The following is a 15,806-nucleotide window of genomic DNA, read 5'->3' as shown; positions in this document are numbered from 1 at the left end:
CCTGGACCATGTCTGCTCTTAACGATATTCTATCCAATGACTGGATCTTATCCAGGAAAGACAAACGTGCCAGTCATGACCATTATGGGAAGACTGATGACACCCAGCCATACAGCAGAGGTCAATACACCCACAACAAATCCTTCCTCAGCTTTCCTTCCTACAGCAAGCACCAACTTTGCTGACAGCGAGCACACATTACACCCTCACCAGAATGTCATCACCGTGCAGCCTGCCAGCTCTGAGAGACTGCACCTGAAAAATGTCACCACACTGAGCCTGCCTGGGAAGAGACGGAGCAGGAGATGGAGACTGCAAATCATCCAAAAGTATTCGGCAACCTTGTCCTCTTTGTAAGTTGAAAAGGTTGATGTGTGCGGGTGTGAGCGTGTGTTTACAGATACTCTGTCTTGGATGTGAGAGACAGGCAGCAGAGACACCTTGGTGCTCATAGCAGCCCATCAATACTTTAAGTCACCTATGATGGAGTGAAGTTGCTGTAGCAAAGGAGACAGTTTGTATTGGACCTTATTCCTCAGAGACATGTGGAGCAGGTAAATATGTGTTAGCAGTAGCCAGCAGTAGCTCACTCCCAGTAGCTCGCCGTGATCGTATAGTGGTTAGTACTCTGCGTTGTGGCCGCAGCAACCCCGGTTCGAATCCGGGTCACGGCAGGGATAAATCCCTGAGAAGCCTTGGGAGAATTTTATGGTGGCACTGTTGCCTCACAACATTCTGGGTTCAATTCCCGCTGTGGGCACAGGGGGCGTGTCCTCCACCATGCCTTTGGTGCCTGCTGCTCCAGGAAAGGAGCCTTTCTGTGTGGAGTTTGCATGTTCTCCCTGTGTTCACCTTGGGCTTCCTCCAGAAAAACCCGGGGTAATTCAAAGTGTACATTAGAAAGAGTGCAGCTGCATATTAATCATGTGTAGGTATACTGAAATCAGCTCTGATGAAAAGAATCACACCTGAATTCTGACTCCAAATCATAAAATTATTTATTTAACATTGTATTCTTCATATTGTGCCGTTACATCCAGTAACTATAGGTGTCGCCAAATCAACCAGGACTGCAATCCTAACTTCAAAGTAAATACAGACAAGTCAGTTGACGTGCACAGAGAAATCACAGCAACAGAGAGCTACAGGGAAGAAAGTGGCTCTGCTTTGTGTTCATTAAAACATAACCTCATTCATTTCTCTTTGTAGTTGTGTTTGTCCTCTGCAGGTTGAAGAAATTAAACTTGGATGAGCACGTCGAACACTTCCACAGAAGGAAGTAAGAGACGCTACACATCTTTTTGAATATCTGGTCACATCTTATAAATCTCGTAAAATCAACTGGTGAGGCAACAACAACAACCAGGATCACAAATGAGAAGTTTTAAGTAGTTAAGTATGAAGTAGTATAATGTGCTCTGTATCTTCCTCGCTGATACCGTGTCCTGTTGGTCATTGGAACTAGTTTTTCTCATTTGCCTTTCCTTACTGGTTTATTGTACAGGACATGCTGCTTTGGCATTGCAGTACCTGTATTCATTGTTAACACACTACCTGTTCTGCTCTGTGTGGTCTGTACTGATCAGAAGTATTTAATTTTTGGGAGGACACACAACATTTCAAAAAGGAGGTTGGCACCAGTCAGTGCAGTGTTCCCTGTTGAGCAAAAAAAAAAAAATATATATATATAAATAATGGTTGTATTAAAAGTAAATGAATAATCTGACAATGTGTCTAATGTGTAAAATAAGTACCTGTGGTGTCATAGGGTGGAGACACCTCCACGAGATCACATCCAACAAGGTTTAGACCACGGCAGCCCCGAATAATCTCGACTCCCTAAATCCAACCAAGATAATACAAAAATATTCGTGGTTATACATCTGAGGAGGTAAATGAGTACAGAAACTAAACATGGCTGTCATATGTGGAGCTCGTGGCATCAGATAAAGTTAAAAAAGATAGTTCAGAGGGATTAAAGTCTGTTTACCTGTATGGGAGTAAGCCCTGCTATCTCTGGTGTCCCCGTTCCAGGGGCGAAGCCCGGGTCAAGAGCATCGATGTCGAAACTGAGATATACTGGACCACTGCCCATCTGAGCCCTGACCTCAGCCATCAGAGGTGCAAGAGATTTGAACCAGCACTCTTCTACTTGTACCACACGGAAACCCTGCACAATGCACAAATGAGGGCTGTTTGTTGGGAGACCGTCATTTTTTTTTTTTTTTTGAAGCAGACAATATGCAACATTAGTGCCACTCAACAGCACTGAATAACAGTGACTTACTTCTTTCATTAATGTGCAGATTAATACAGCACATTAGTGCTACACGATCATTCAATTAAACATAGTTAAGTGAAAGAAAAACAATCTACTATTTTTGCAAGCAGCATCCTCTGGGTGCCAAATCTGCAGTTCCTCGAATGGCCACTTGAGGTCAAAAGTGAGTCAATCCCGTTGACGTTGGCACGTCAATCAAAGGCCCGAGAGCGCGAGTCCTTGCCCCACTCGTCATCAGCAGCCTGATGGAGCTCGTTACCTGTGGTCAACTTTCAGCTACCCTCTCCCTGAAAACTGGCTAAACGGAAGGTGGACTTTGAAAACAGGGGTTTCAAGGCAGGGGGGAGGAAGAGTGTGTGTTTGTGGTTATGAAGGACAAAACTGTTTGTCTTCTGTGCGGAGACAGTGTGGCTGTGATGAAAGAATATAACGTAAGAAGACACGATGAAACGAAACACTGTGACAGGTAAATTAGTCTGGAAAAGCTGCATAAAGAGCCAGAAGAAATGAATGGGACTGATTATTCTTACATTTAATGTTTATTGTTGTTGTTTATGGATAAAAACGGTCTTATAAGCTGTGTTAGTTCCAGGTTCAGACTAGTGTGCATCAGAGAGCAGCACACTCAGGTTTAATATATGTTGACTTTTTGCCCTTTTCGGGCATGTTTGGTTTTTCTCTGAAGGAAATTATTGTTTGGCTTTGTTGTTTATTTAATGATTAATGTTGGTTTATAGGCAATAACTTACAGGCTGTGTTAGTTCCAGGTTCAATATGTGCAATAAGGTCATTTTAACCAGTTTGCAATAAACATTGAACCAGTCCGGCCCTCGACTTAGAACAATTCTTTAAATTTTGGCCCACTGTGTATTTGAGTTTGACAGCCCTGCCATAGACCGTCATATGAAAAAGCACAACTTCACAGCTTCACAAAGGCCTGTGGCTGACGTCACAGAGACCACGTCCATGTGTTGTAACATACCAGTGATGAGACATAATGACATTACTGACACGTTGCCTGATGTGATCTAAGACACCTCCAGTGTCCTGGCAGAGGTACCTGCGCCCGGCTCCATTCATATGAATCTGCAGAGTAGCCTGAACCACGCAGGCCGATCTGGACCACTCTCTTACAGTCCAGCAGCCCCTCCTCCACACAGCGTCTGAACGGGGTCCCATGTCCAATCTTCTCCCCCAAGACCACATCACTGGTGTCAGCATGAGCATCCACATGGACCAGACCCACCGGACCATGCCTGACAAATCATTACAGAGCCAACGGGGTGAGGCACAAGAGCACAGCGAATAAAAGTGTTCAGAAACAGTTAATACTCGTCCGACTCAGATAATCATTTCTGATAACGAAGCAGGTCCGACTTACTTCTCAGCAACAGCCTGCAGGATTGGATACGCGATCGTGTGATCACCACCTGCAGACAACAAGAACTCAACGTCTGACCTTTGACCAAACCCGAACAACAGTTTATATGGCTGTTTAAACAGAGCTTGCTTCCATTGTTAGAAAACAATTACTGAGCTGGTATCTTGACTGTGTCCACAGGGAGAAAAAATGATGCAGACACATTCTTCGTTCTCCTCCAGCTGTCCTCACCCATCGTCAGAGGAATACAGCCAGCAGCCAGGATCTTCCTGTAGGCCTCCCTGATGCGTTTGCAGGTGTCCTTCAGGTCGTACACGTTCACGTTGACGTCCCCAATGTCAGCCACCATGAGGGACTCAAAGGGTGCTGCCCTGGTGCCGCTGTTGTAAGCTCTCAGCAGGGCAGATTCCACTCTGATGTGCCTGGGACCAAACCTGCAGTGGAGGAGGGATTATATTTAATTTCAGTGCTGTGGTGATTCCAATCTTTGGTCTGTTATTATTACTCAAATACAGGAGCTTTGAGGTATTTTTGAGTATTTTCATTTTATATAACTTTGCAAATCTATGGCACTATGTGACACGGAAATGTACTTTTTACTCCACTACATTCATCTGACAGCAAGAGTTACTTTTCAGCATCTCCAAGCGGCTCAAATTTACCTTGACATTAAAACATTAAAATGCTGCTCACACATTAATTGCACTCCCATAATAATTACAGATGATAAAGAGATGATCAGCTGCACTCATGTACAAAAAGTTGCATTAATGCATATTAAATCTGATAGAACTTTTACTTTTAAAGATTTAAGTAGATTTAGGACTTCGAGTATTTTTATAGTGTTGCATTAATAATTTAAGGATCTGAATACTTTCTTTATCACTGGGCAGTAACATACAGTAATATACAGTATATATACACTCATGGCCCACAAAAACAGGCCCAGGGCCGACACTTTTACCAGCAGCTACTGAGAAAAACACCACCTCGCTCCAGGCCGGTTGGAGGTCCCGGTGTCAATCGGGACCCCGACAAACGCCGCGTCGAGCCCGTCCGCCGTCTCCTGGTAGGGCAGCTTGGCCATGGTGGGGATCCCGGACACCCTGGCAACAAACTCGGCGCTCGGTGGCACATTGTAGCGCTTCCCCGAGGACTTCCTGCAGAGGGCCAAAGTTTGTCGTGGCTTCAGAGAGAAGAAGTCCGCTGCAGAGCCCCTGCAAGACGGAGAAAAGATCCTGCGAGCTGTGTTCAGGTTTCTCCAGAGTGGAAACATTGCGGCAGTTTAACGCGGAGCAGTTTTAGCTGTGGCGGAGCTGACTTCTGCTGCTGCCTTCATGGTTCCCTTATAAGCTCGTAACATTCAGCCTTTTCAGCCTTATCAGCTGTAGGGGAGTGACAATATGTCCACCAGGATAGTGTTTAACATCTAATTAAACGGCCATACTTCGCTGTGTTGAGTGCACCATGTGTCCTCATCACAGAAATGCTACGAAGTGTCACGCGACCCCAGGAGAGACGTACGTCTGCTACTTTTCGGGTCGGATCGAGTTTGAGGTTGTTAAAGTTCCGACGTGGTTGCGAGTATGAAGGCAGCAGTTCACGAATGATTGATGGATCAGTTAGGGGCGGGGCAACATGTGGAAGACCTCCGCCAGGTGAGGAAAACAAGCGCGCCCGAGCTTATGCCTGATTATGCATGATGAAAATGATAAAGTCAAAATAATGAGCGACAACTCAAAGTTATGACCCAGCAAGATGCTGTCTTATAATTTGACCAAGGCAAAATAAAAGATGGCTGGCTGCAACTGCCAGACAAGCTAAAGGATGGGAGGACATCTTGATTTGTTTTTGTTGACTTAAAACAAAAATATTCATTCAATCAAGTCCTAATTATCAGATAGGAAGTCAAAGATTTGAGTCACAAAGTCACAATTACGATATCAAAAGTCAAAATTCCGAGTTTGACAACTGAAAAAGTGTAAACTAAATTTTTTGGAGATTTTAAATCGGAATTTCCACAAAGTTCTTCTTCTTCTTCTTCTTCTTCTTCTTCTTCTTCTTCTTCTTCTTCTTCTTCTTCTTCTTCTTCTTCTTCCATTTTTAAACAGATTTTCGGAAAAATGACGCTTTTTATATTGATTATCTTTTTGTGTGTGTGTGTGTGCTTTTAGCCTCAGGCTTCATTCACAAACTTAAATTTCTTAGAAGAAAACTTTTCATATTTTCTGTTTTTGTAAATGTCAAACTATATGAAAATGATTTCTCTTTCTGTCAAAAGGATGTTAAAGTCCACATCCAGGACCTTGTACCATTTCATTTAGCCCACTTTAACCAGGACAGGACAGTCTAAACGTCCTGTAATTTGGGGTTGAAGGTAAAACACATTAAACATTCCCTTTCTCCATTCTCCTATTTCAGCCTTTGTTGCACGTGCAACCAACTCCACATCCCGGGTCTGATGTGAAGCACGGTGTCTGGCTGCTGCGGCTCTGGGTGTGAAACGGTTACTGCGTCAGGTGGAGGAGTGCGCACTTCACTGTGCGCACTTCACTGTGCGCACTTCACCTGCCTTCCTCAAGAGGCAGAGTATAGTCCATCAGCAGAGCCGCCTCAGACACCTGCGCACCTCAGACGCCAACACTCCCCCAGCCTTGTCTTATTACATTGTATAATATCGACAAGCCACCATGGTGAGTACGATTTTAATGTCATTTCTGATCATTTACTTCCAGATTTCGTGCTTTGAGACTCTAATGTTGTTGGTAATATTAAAAAAAGGATGTGAGGAAAGTAGGTCACGCTCATGAGATTTCTCTCTATGTTCACCCTCTCCTCTCCTGCATGTTCTGCAGCTCGTTATCAATAGACGTTGTTTCTTTATTAATATTCCTGCTGTAAGACTTGCTGGTTTTCACGGAGTCTACGGGAATGCATTCCTGCACTACAAACGCCTAATCCTCTTCCCACATAACCTTTCTAAATCAGCTTAGATAGCATCACTTGACCACTGGTTTCACGCTACTTTACCGGTTTGTCAAATTGGTTTTCTGGCCGTTTGTGCAGCTTTTAATTCAATGTATATTACGTCAATTCACTGCTCCTTGTTCTCAAGATCATTTTATGTGAAATGATGATGACTCCCGCTGTCTATCCCAGATTCACGTGTTACACAAAATGAAGCAACTTAATCGCATAATATCTGCATAAAAGACGTACTAGAAGAAAATAAAATGAATTAGAAATTGGCTCGTGTCCGTGAGGATGTGTCTTTTTAAAGAGACAGCGCACTGCAAAATGTCTGACCTAGATAATCCTCTCTACAGTAATCCCATGCAAAATAGACAGTCTCATGTCGCAGCAGAAATGTCTCCTGTGCAGCGTCGCAGTCAGACATGCCCTCACAGAAAGAGACTGCTGGGGCAGCCATGAATGATTTTCATACAGAGGGGATAATTGGAAGTGTTTTGCAGTTCATTTAATAAAAAACACTTATTTTGGAGAATTTGGCATCCATGTTTGAAAGACTCCATTGTTTTAAATCTGGCCCTGTTTCATTCATCCATTTAATTAGGAGCAGTAGTGGAAAATGTGTTTCCTTTGTCAGATTCAGCTCCTGTAATCCAAATCTTCTTTGTCTGCACCACAGCGTGAGTGTATCTCCATCCACGTGGGTCAGGCTGGTGTCCAGATTGGCAATGCCTGCTGGGAGCTTTACTGCCTGGAACATGGGATCCAGCCGGACGGACAGATGCCCAGTGACAAAGCCATCGGTGGAGGAGACGATTCCTTCAACACCTTCTTCAGTGAGACTGGAGCTGGAAAGCACGTCCCCAGAGCTGTTTTTGTGGACCTGGAGCCCACTGTGATCGGTAAGCTCTCATTAAATATAGATAGATGCTTTTCTCATAAGTTAATTTGGTCAAACCCTCAAGTCATTTATGATCCAACCTGTCTCCTCAGATGAGGTGCGCACTGGGACCTACCGCCAGCTGTTCCACCCCGAGCAGCTGATCACTGGGAAGGAGGATGCTGCCAACAACTACGCCCGTGGACACTACACCATCGGCAAGGAGATCATCGACCTGGTGCTGGACAGGATCCGCAAACTGGTGAGTACAGTCAGAGCAGATTTTGCTCCAGAATATGAGACGAAAAGACAGAACTGTGTCTGACATGTGATCGTTGTCTCTCCCTCTCTGTCCTCAGGCTGACCAGTGCACTGGTCTTCAGGGCTTCCTGGTTTTCCACAGCTTCGGAGGTGGCACCGGCTCTGGTTTCACCTCCCTGCTGATGGAGCGTCTGTCTGTGGACTATGGTAAGAAGTCCAAGCTGGAGTTCTCCATCTACCCAGCTCCACAGGTGTCCACTGCTGTGGTGGAGCCCTACAACTCCATCCTGACCACCCACACCACCCTGGAGCACTCTGACTGCGCCTTCATGGTGGACAACGAGGCCATCTACGATATCTGCCGCAGGAACCTCGACATCGAGCGTCCCACTTACACCAACCTGAACAGGCTGATCAGTCAGATTGTGTCCTCCATCACTGCGTCCCTTCGTTTCGATGGTGCCCTCAATGTTGATCTGACAGAGTTCCAGACCAACTTGGTGCCATATCCCCGTATCCACTTCCCTCTGGCCACCTATGCCCCCGTCATCTCCGCTGAGAAGGCTTACCATGAGCAGCTCTCAGTGGCTGAGATCACCAACGCCTGCTTCGAGCCAGCCAATCAGATGGTGAAATGCGACCCTCGCCATGGCAAGTACATGGCTTGTTGCCTGCTGTATCGTGGTGATGTGGTGCCCAAAGATGTGAATGCTGCCATTGCCACCATCAAGACCAAGCGCTCCATCCAGTTTGTGGACTGGTGCCCCACTGGTTTCAAGGTCGGCATCAACTACCAGCCGCCCACTGTCGTTCCTGGTGGAGACCTGGCCAAGGTCCAGAGGGCCGTGTGCATGCTGAGCAACACCACTGCTATTGCAGAGGCCTGGGCTCGCCTTGACCACAAGTTTGACCTGATGTACGCTAAGCGTGCCTTTGTCCACTGGTATGTGGGTGAGGGGATGGAGGAGGGAGAGTTCTCTGAGGCCAGAGAGGATATGGCAGCTCTGGAGAAGGATTATGAGGAGGTTGGAGTCGACTCCATTGAGGGTGAGGGAGAGGAGGAGGGAGAGGAGTATTAGAGGATACACAAAGGCATTAGACAGGAAAAAAATATTTCATTTTGTTCTTAAGTACATTTCAAACAGAAATGTTTGTCTATTAAGTACCAGTGTGACTTCAGAGAAAACATCACAACAAGTGAATTTTGCTCTGTCCTAAATAAAACTTCCGTAACATGAAGTCGTGTGTTTTTTATTGACACTTTATTTCTGTGTGTACTGTCAAATTCCCTCAGATGTCATCAAATGAGGAAACAAGTTTGAAAAATAGCCATTTGGTTTGTACAACAAATTAAGCTCTGGTTCATAAACCTACGATTTTAATTGATAACAAATCATGAATGATCTTATTGTGTAGATTGCCAACCAAAACACATCTAAATTCACTTCACTCAGACATAAAATCAGACAGAGGAGGAAGTATTTGCACAATCCATTCAGAGCTCTTTTCAGACAGACCCTTTAATTCTGAAACAGCAGAAAAATCTACATATATCCAAAATATTTCTCACCATCTTTAGTATGAAAACACTCCACATATTGTATCCCTAACTGACCTCATGATTGTTTTTATTTATGATGCCAAAATTGCAGGCTTAATGTGACTAGTTTTAATAAGGCCTGTCACTCTATATTAGACTTGGCATATTTGTTTTTAATAATTTACCATAATATAATTGCCATGATCTCTAATCTGCCAACAAACACCAGTAAGCCCTAACAATGGCTCTGAGCAAGTGCAAACATGGACATAAAGTGCAAAGCACAGGAACAAAAACGAAGCTGAATCTCATCCTGAAGGTCAGTCAATCTGCAGGATCCATGCTTTCCACAATCGTCACTGAGATAACATGTAGTGACACGTCGGGGAGGTTTTTACATGCATTATGTTGTGCAGAACGATGAGTAAGTGTTTGCTGGGCTCTTACACGGACACGCACTGGGAAGCTGTTTATGACTGACAGTTTGATGGACGTACAGGCTGTTTAAAGCTGCATGTTACCTGTGAATATGTGAAGCTTCATGTCGCCCTACACAGTAGGTTCTGACAAGCACAGTGTGTACTTTTACTCTAATGTAAAATATCTGCATTGGCCTTTATCTAAAGCTTTATCTAAACCTTCTCCGCAGACCAATTTTAAACAAACAGGGAACAACTACTGTACGAGTGTGGGGTCGTTCCTAAAAAATATCTACAAGTGCATTAAAGCTTGTAAAAGAAAATATCAACTCCTTTGACAGAAATACTGGACGTGTCCATCGGCACCTCGTATTTTTGGGCCAGTTCAGATGTTTGGAGCTGACGAACACAGGTACTAACAGTAGCCTCATCAGCCAATCAGATGGTGAAATGGGACCCTCACGCCTCAAAGAACGGTTTCGCTCTGCATAAACAGCCACTGACAGCGCTTTGTTTTCACTCCTGCTAATGCTGTAGGGATGCTGAGTCTGTGAGAACACATCATGGGAAATTTATCTGAGCAGCAGTGGACCCCAGCGGTTTAAGCTGGATCGGGAAATCCAAAGAGGTGATTTAGACAATTTGATAATGAACAATAATTGGTAGACACTGACAGCCACAGATGATGTAGGACAGTGAAAGAGTGCAGTCTCAGTGGGGTAACAGCCATTAGATGTAAAGGCTAACACTATAAATATTACAAATATAGATGTCTGGCTGAATATCAAAGCAGTTTCACTCTAGGCTCACAGTCTCTCTTAAACTACATGTCTGAATGAGTGATCTATGCAGACAGAATGCAGGCCTGACGCTGCTCCCGCCCATACAGGAGGAAGCCCACAGCGGTGCGCAGGTCCTCCAGGTCCAGATTAGACAGGAAGCTCCTCTGAAGCTCCGCCTCCACCGTGTTCCCACTGGGTCCACTGCAGCCCCTCAGGAGAACCACGGCAGACTGGCACAGCAGCCAATCAACCATCTTCCTCATGCCAACGCTGTCCTGACTGGCCAGGGCTTTCCGTCCCCAGAGGCTAAGATGCAGCATGTTAGCTGCCACACGGGCGCTGGGGCGCTGCAGAGTAACAATAACACACATGAGCACTGGAGCATCAAACAGTTGGTTAATGGTTAATGTTCCCAGACTGCTGCTACACACACAGACAGAACAACTGAGCAATTATTAAATGTACCCATACCTGAGTGCAAAATGATGTGTAATGTGAAAGGAGGTGGTGGTAGTCACTTATCACCTGATACGTTTACCTCCATTCAGAGCGTGTTCTCACCTTTCAGCAGCATCAGTGAACAGTAACACGATACATTTACAGGGTTTTAGTGTTACTTCTAGCTTCTAACTTTGAACTTCCTGTTTTATCTGTCACATCCTTGTCAAAACCAGGCGACAATGGACGGCTTTCCACAGAGGCATGTGGATGCTGTTATGTTGAAAGGAAACTTAAGAAAGGAAAGTTTAAGCCATGGTTTAACTGCACTATAGGCTGAGTCCTAGTTTACAATGATGTGCACTTTGTAACTTTATCTTGAATCACCCTGTTTTGATCCCATAGAAAGGGTTGTTGAAGGGCTTTTTTGTAACCAAATATTTATTTTTTTGTCATCTGTTTATTGATAGTGTTAAATTGTGTGAGATTTGATTCATTCAAATGTGAATGACTGCTCAAAGTGAGAATGTTAGTGTGAAATATAACACTACACATTATTGTTTTCAATAAAAAACATTTGCACAAAGCAAGTCTATCCACTTTTCCATGTTGATAATTATTAAAATGATAATTCAAGGGACATTTAGAATAGATAAAAATGTCCAATTAATTTGCGATTAATCACAAGATAACTATGACATTCATGAGATTAATCGCGATTAAATAGTTTAATCGATTGAGAGCACTATTAAATAAGCAACATAATAAGATGATAATATGCTGATGTTGTGTTCACAGCTTGCTGAATTGTCCCCGTGACCAAAGGAAGTAAAGATAATGCAGGTTTAAGTTATTCTCATAGCTAGTGAGAGTGATTTAATGGCACACAAAACTGGTCTAACTTCTGATTTTCAGTCAATATCAGTCAATCACTGAGCACACAGCATCCCTGACAAACCCTCCACAGGCCCTGCTGTACCTTGCTTGGGTTCCTCCTGAGAAGCAATCGGATCAAGTACTGCACATCAGCTGGAATGCTGGAGGGCAGAGGAGGAAGCTGCTTCTCCTGGTAACTCCTGCTCTCCAGTCCCACTGCTCCATAGAACGGGTTATGCTGGCCGAATATCTCATAGGAGATGGCACCCACAGCCCAGGCGTCCGCCTTGCTGTAGTCAATCACCACACCACAGCCCGGAACCGCAGTGGTCACCTTTGGGCGGACACATCATGAAGATGACAGTGATTACAGTACACACAGTCTTCTTCTACTGTCCACAAATGATAATGCTCCGCTTCGCCATTTAACATAAATAAAGAACTACTTAAGCCTACCTCAGGGGCCATGAGGGAGGCATTCCCTCCTCTGCTGACCCACACGCTGTTGAAGGGCAGCTGCAGACTAGAGTCAGTCTGGGCCAGGCAGCAGCCAAAGTCGGTAATCACTAAACGGGGGCATCCGTCTGTGCAAGAGTGAAATTTAAATTTTAACACTGAACAGATGGAATCAAATTTCCAATTGTTCTCTTGAGGACTAAATGTTTCTCTGACCAGAGTCAAACTCCAACAGCACGTTGTCAGATTTGAGATCCCTGTGAGCGACGCCCTGTCTGCACAGGTGGTCGACCCCCTCCAGGAGCTGCAGCACCATCAGGGAGCCCTGCCTCCGGCCTGGTGTGGACACCTCCAGGTACTGCCGCAGCGTGCAGGGGTAGCTACAGCACAGAGGACCACAGGATGTCAGTGCTGTTGAACTGGATGTCTCCAGCTTTCTCGTATACACTTCTTAAAGTTAGAATCCCTAAGATTTCCAAGTTTTTGATGCTATGTATGGTCGGCATCTTTGATTTGTAGCGGTGAGGTCTGCTGTGATTGGAGTCACGTGCAGGAGGAATTCACAGGAAACCATGCAGAATGTAATCCAGCTTTCCTGTTTGTAATCTCACCTCACTGATTTCAGCCTCACCGTTCACTCTGGACATTTCCCTCTGCTGCTAGTTCACATTAAAACCCTGACTGATGGCAGGTCTTACTTTTTCATGACCAGGAAGAGGGTGCGGTTGTTGCCCAGGCCAGCGGGGTTGAGCCTGACTGGCAGCACATCTGGATACTCTTCCTGGGCACCTGGTAGCAACGGGACGTCTGCTGTGAAAGCCCGGTACACTCTGATCACATTAGGGTGTGCGGACAGTCTTTTGGGCAGGACTCCAAAGTGTCTGAATGCAGAGGGATCACAGTTATTCATGGGCAACTTTGGTGCTCCCTGCTCAGGACTGCAGGATGAGTAAGGCACAATGAAAGCACTGGAGGTAAAATACTCACCCATCCAGAGTGACTTCCTCTTTTTCCTGCTTGAAGGCCAGAGGACCTGCAGGCACCAGCTCCTGTGACATGGATTTCAATATGGCCTCGCTCGACGACCCCGCCTGCAAACAAATTGCATCAAAAAAATACTCACCAGTCCTGATGCGCGGCTGTTTTCCCTCCCAGGACTGATACGTAAAACTGTGGGGAAAAGTGTTGAATCATGTTGAACACCTACCCCAAAGTTCCACATCATCTTGATGGCCAGAGGGAAGGTTTTCAGTGAGCAGCACGTCAGAGATCGAGGAGTCTCCCCTTCCTCTTCATCTTCTTTCAGCTTCACCTGAGGGTCGTTACTCTGCTTGGGGGGGGCAAACGAAGCGGCAGCCTCGTACACAGCAGCGTTGGAGCCTTTCCCAACCTGATTCCCAATAATATAATCCTCCAGTTTATATCCGGAGGTGAAAGGCTTCAGCGAGGTCTGGAATCTTCTCTTGCTGAACACAGCCTGCACATTGTGAGAAACATTTTTTAAGACGCAGAGCAGCAGTTGTGTGTGCACATCCCATCCTCAGGCCAGGTGAAGCATGACAGATTCAGCCAAGGAGAAGACTTTCCACACGCTGGATTAAAGCTCTTTGCAAAAAATAATTAAAGTTACATGTTTTTTAAAAAAAACTGAAACCTTCCCTTTTTTGACACCAATAAACTTTCAGGAACTTTAATGCAGAAATATTTCTTAATGCAGGAAAGGAATCCTGAATTAAAGGAAAACTAAAACTTCTAGAGCAGTATAAAAAATTACTACACTGTGTTAATGGATTACTGTTTGAGTGCTGTGGCTGGTTCAACATAAAAACAGCTCATTTTAAGCCCTTGGTTTGGTAGTTTAACCTTTAACATATTAATATTTTGTAACTTGATCATGTTTTGTATATAAAATAAATGTATGTAATTAAAGTTAAATTATGTGTAGTGGAGTAGAAGTGGCAGAAAATCATATATAATACATATAATAATGGAAATGTTATTAATATTCCATTGTTTTACTATGTTATCATTTTTTCGAACAAATTTTTCATGTGCAATTCAAATTTTTCTTTTGAGAAACCGAGCCATTCTTTCTCAAGGCAATGGTATCTTTATACTCTTGAATATAATGCCCATATATATATATGGATATAGTTGATTTTACTCTCCTTTATTATTTTCTTGTTTGTTTATTTTTTCTATGCCTCTTATTTTTTCTGTCTATAACTACTTAACTTGCCTGGTGTGGGATTAATAAAGTTTGATGTTATCTGAAAATGGGAATACTCAAGTTAAGCAAAAAGTACACGAATACTACCTCAGGAAAACAGTTTATCTGGTGATTTCGTACCTGGATCTCCTGACAGGTCGCGGCGCTCTTCCTGTCATCCTCAAGCTGTTGTTCGATAAGTCCCACGCCGAGACCGAAAGCCAAAAACACGGCCCGGTTTCGTGGAGACCCGCCGGCGAACCTTCTCCTGAAGCCGGCGGACTGAAGCTGCGCGGCCAGGCCCTTCAGAGAGGTGCGGTAGTAGCGGTACCGAGACGGCAGGAAAGCCTGAGGCTGAGCGGTGCGGACCGACGGGCCTACACGGAAACGTTCAGCTCGGAGCTTTGCTACCACTCGGCCACCCGATTTGAGGAGACCCAGCTGAAAGACCGACCGGCCCAACTCGAGCCCGCGGCTGATAGCGTGTTTCACAGACATAATTTACCCGGAAAAGCAAGTTAATGGGTTATTTAGTCCGCTTGTGTCAGACAGTCGTCAGCTCTCCCCAGCAAGGACAGTATTATGTCAACAAAGCACTGCGCATGCGCGTCGTGGATAACTTTATTTTCTATTCAGCTCCTATACAATGAAATATTATTCCGTGCAAGCAAAACACTACAATTTAAAATTTGAGGTCACTCAAGTCCCACAGCAGCCAAATCCAAGTCAAGTCCAAAGTCCTGAAATCTCAAGTCTACACCTCTGTGAGTCCCTGAAAGCACTTTGTGTGCCATGAATGTGAGTTTGTGTCGATAATGCATTTCACTGCTGTGTGGAGATTTTCTGTCACTGGGGAACCAACAGTTTGTTGTTCAATTCCACTAATTAAGCCCACCAGCAATTTCATTTATAAACGTAGAATCATGATCAAATTCTATATGCATGTCGTTTGATCAATTATTTTTTTTAGAGTTCAAAGCTGACTTGGGTTGTGTCCCATTTCAGGGGCTGCATCCTTCGGAGGACGCGTTTGAAGGCCGATTACGTCATAGCGCTGCGCGAAGGCTGTCCCAATTCGTCCACATTCGAAGGGTCCTCCAAATGCAACCGACAAATGCGTCCTCCTTTTTTCGGAGGATGCATCGCTACTATCCTTCGCGGCCTCACATATCCCAAAACGCTTTGCGCACCGATTGTTTGTTTGTTTTTTTTAACAATAGCGACAAACAGCACCAGCAGCACCATTATTATTGTTATTGTCGTTATTATATCGAACAATAATTTTGTCTGTTGACATAACAGAAAATATGCTT

The 15,806-nt window shown here is 44.6% G+C and overlaps 3 protein-coding genes and 1 non-coding gene across 4 annotated transcripts; 2 read left to right on the top strand and 2 right to left on the bottom strand.

Annotated features, from left to right (window-relative positions):
* Positions 1 to 602: 602 nt before the first annotated feature.
* Positions 603 to 674, top strand: trnah-gug (transfer RNA histidin (anticodon GUG)). The gene has a single exon. It is a non-coding gene; the product is annotated as a tRNA-His (tRNA).
* Positions 675 to 981: 307 nt separating this feature from the next.
* Positions 982 to 5,008, bottom strand: agmat (agmatinase (putative)). The gene is made up of 7 exons (XM_070969455.1): positions 4,652 to 5,008; positions 3,894 to 4,096; positions 3,663 to 3,711; positions 3,342 to 3,537; positions 1,991 to 2,170; positions 1,755 to 1,839; positions 982 to 1,656 (listed from the first exon to the last, which is right to left on the bottom strand). Exons 1-7 carry the CDS (start codon positions 4,936 to 4,938, stop codon positions 1,583 to 1,585), a joined length of 1,074 nt encoding a protein of 357 aa, XP_070825556.1. The 5' UTR covers positions 4,939 to 5,008; the 3' UTR covers positions 982 to 1,582.
* Positions 5,009 to 6,104: 1,096 nt separating this feature from the next.
* LOC139335705 (tubulin alpha-1B chain) lies at positions 6,105 to 9,012 on the top strand. The gene is made up of 4 exons (XM_070969454.1): positions 6,105 to 6,355; positions 7,312 to 7,534; positions 7,626 to 7,774; positions 7,872 to 9,012. The coding sequence occupies exons 1-4, from the start codon at positions 6,353 to 6,355 to the stop codon at positions 8,850 to 8,852; spliced, it is 1,356 nt and encodes a 451-aa protein (XP_070825555.1). The 5' UTR covers positions 6,105 to 6,352; the 3' UTR covers positions 8,853 to 9,012.
* A 263-nt stretch (positions 9,013 to 9,275) lies between these two features.
* Positions 9,276 to 15,088, bottom strand: pink1 (PTEN induced kinase 1). Its single transcript, XM_070969453.1, has 8 exons — positions 14,635 to 15,088; positions 13,492 to 13,761; positions 13,272 to 13,375; positions 12,983 to 13,165; positions 12,501 to 12,664; positions 12,285 to 12,412; positions 11,932 to 12,162; positions 9,276 to 10,861 (listed from the first exon to the last, which is right to left on the bottom strand). Exons 1-8 carry the CDS (start codon positions 14,989 to 14,991, stop codon positions 10,577 to 10,579), a joined length of 1,722 nt encoding a protein of 573 aa, XP_070825554.1. The 5' UTR covers positions 14,992 to 15,088; the 3' UTR covers positions 9,276 to 10,576.
* Positions 15,089 to 15,806: the final 718 nt, after the last annotated feature.

This window comes from Chaetodon trifascialis, chromosome 8 (assembly GCF_039877785.1).
Source record: "Chaetodon trifascialis isolate fChaTrf1 chromosome 8, fChaTrf1.hap1, whole genome shotgun sequence".
In the NCBI taxonomy this organism is placed as follows: Eukaryota; Metazoa; Chordata; class Actinopteri; order Chaetodontiformes; family Chaetodontidae; genus Chaetodon; species Chaetodon trifascialis.
The sequence above is the reverse complement of the archived record's forward strand: the minus strand, read 5'-3'. Positions and strand labels throughout refer to the sequence as shown.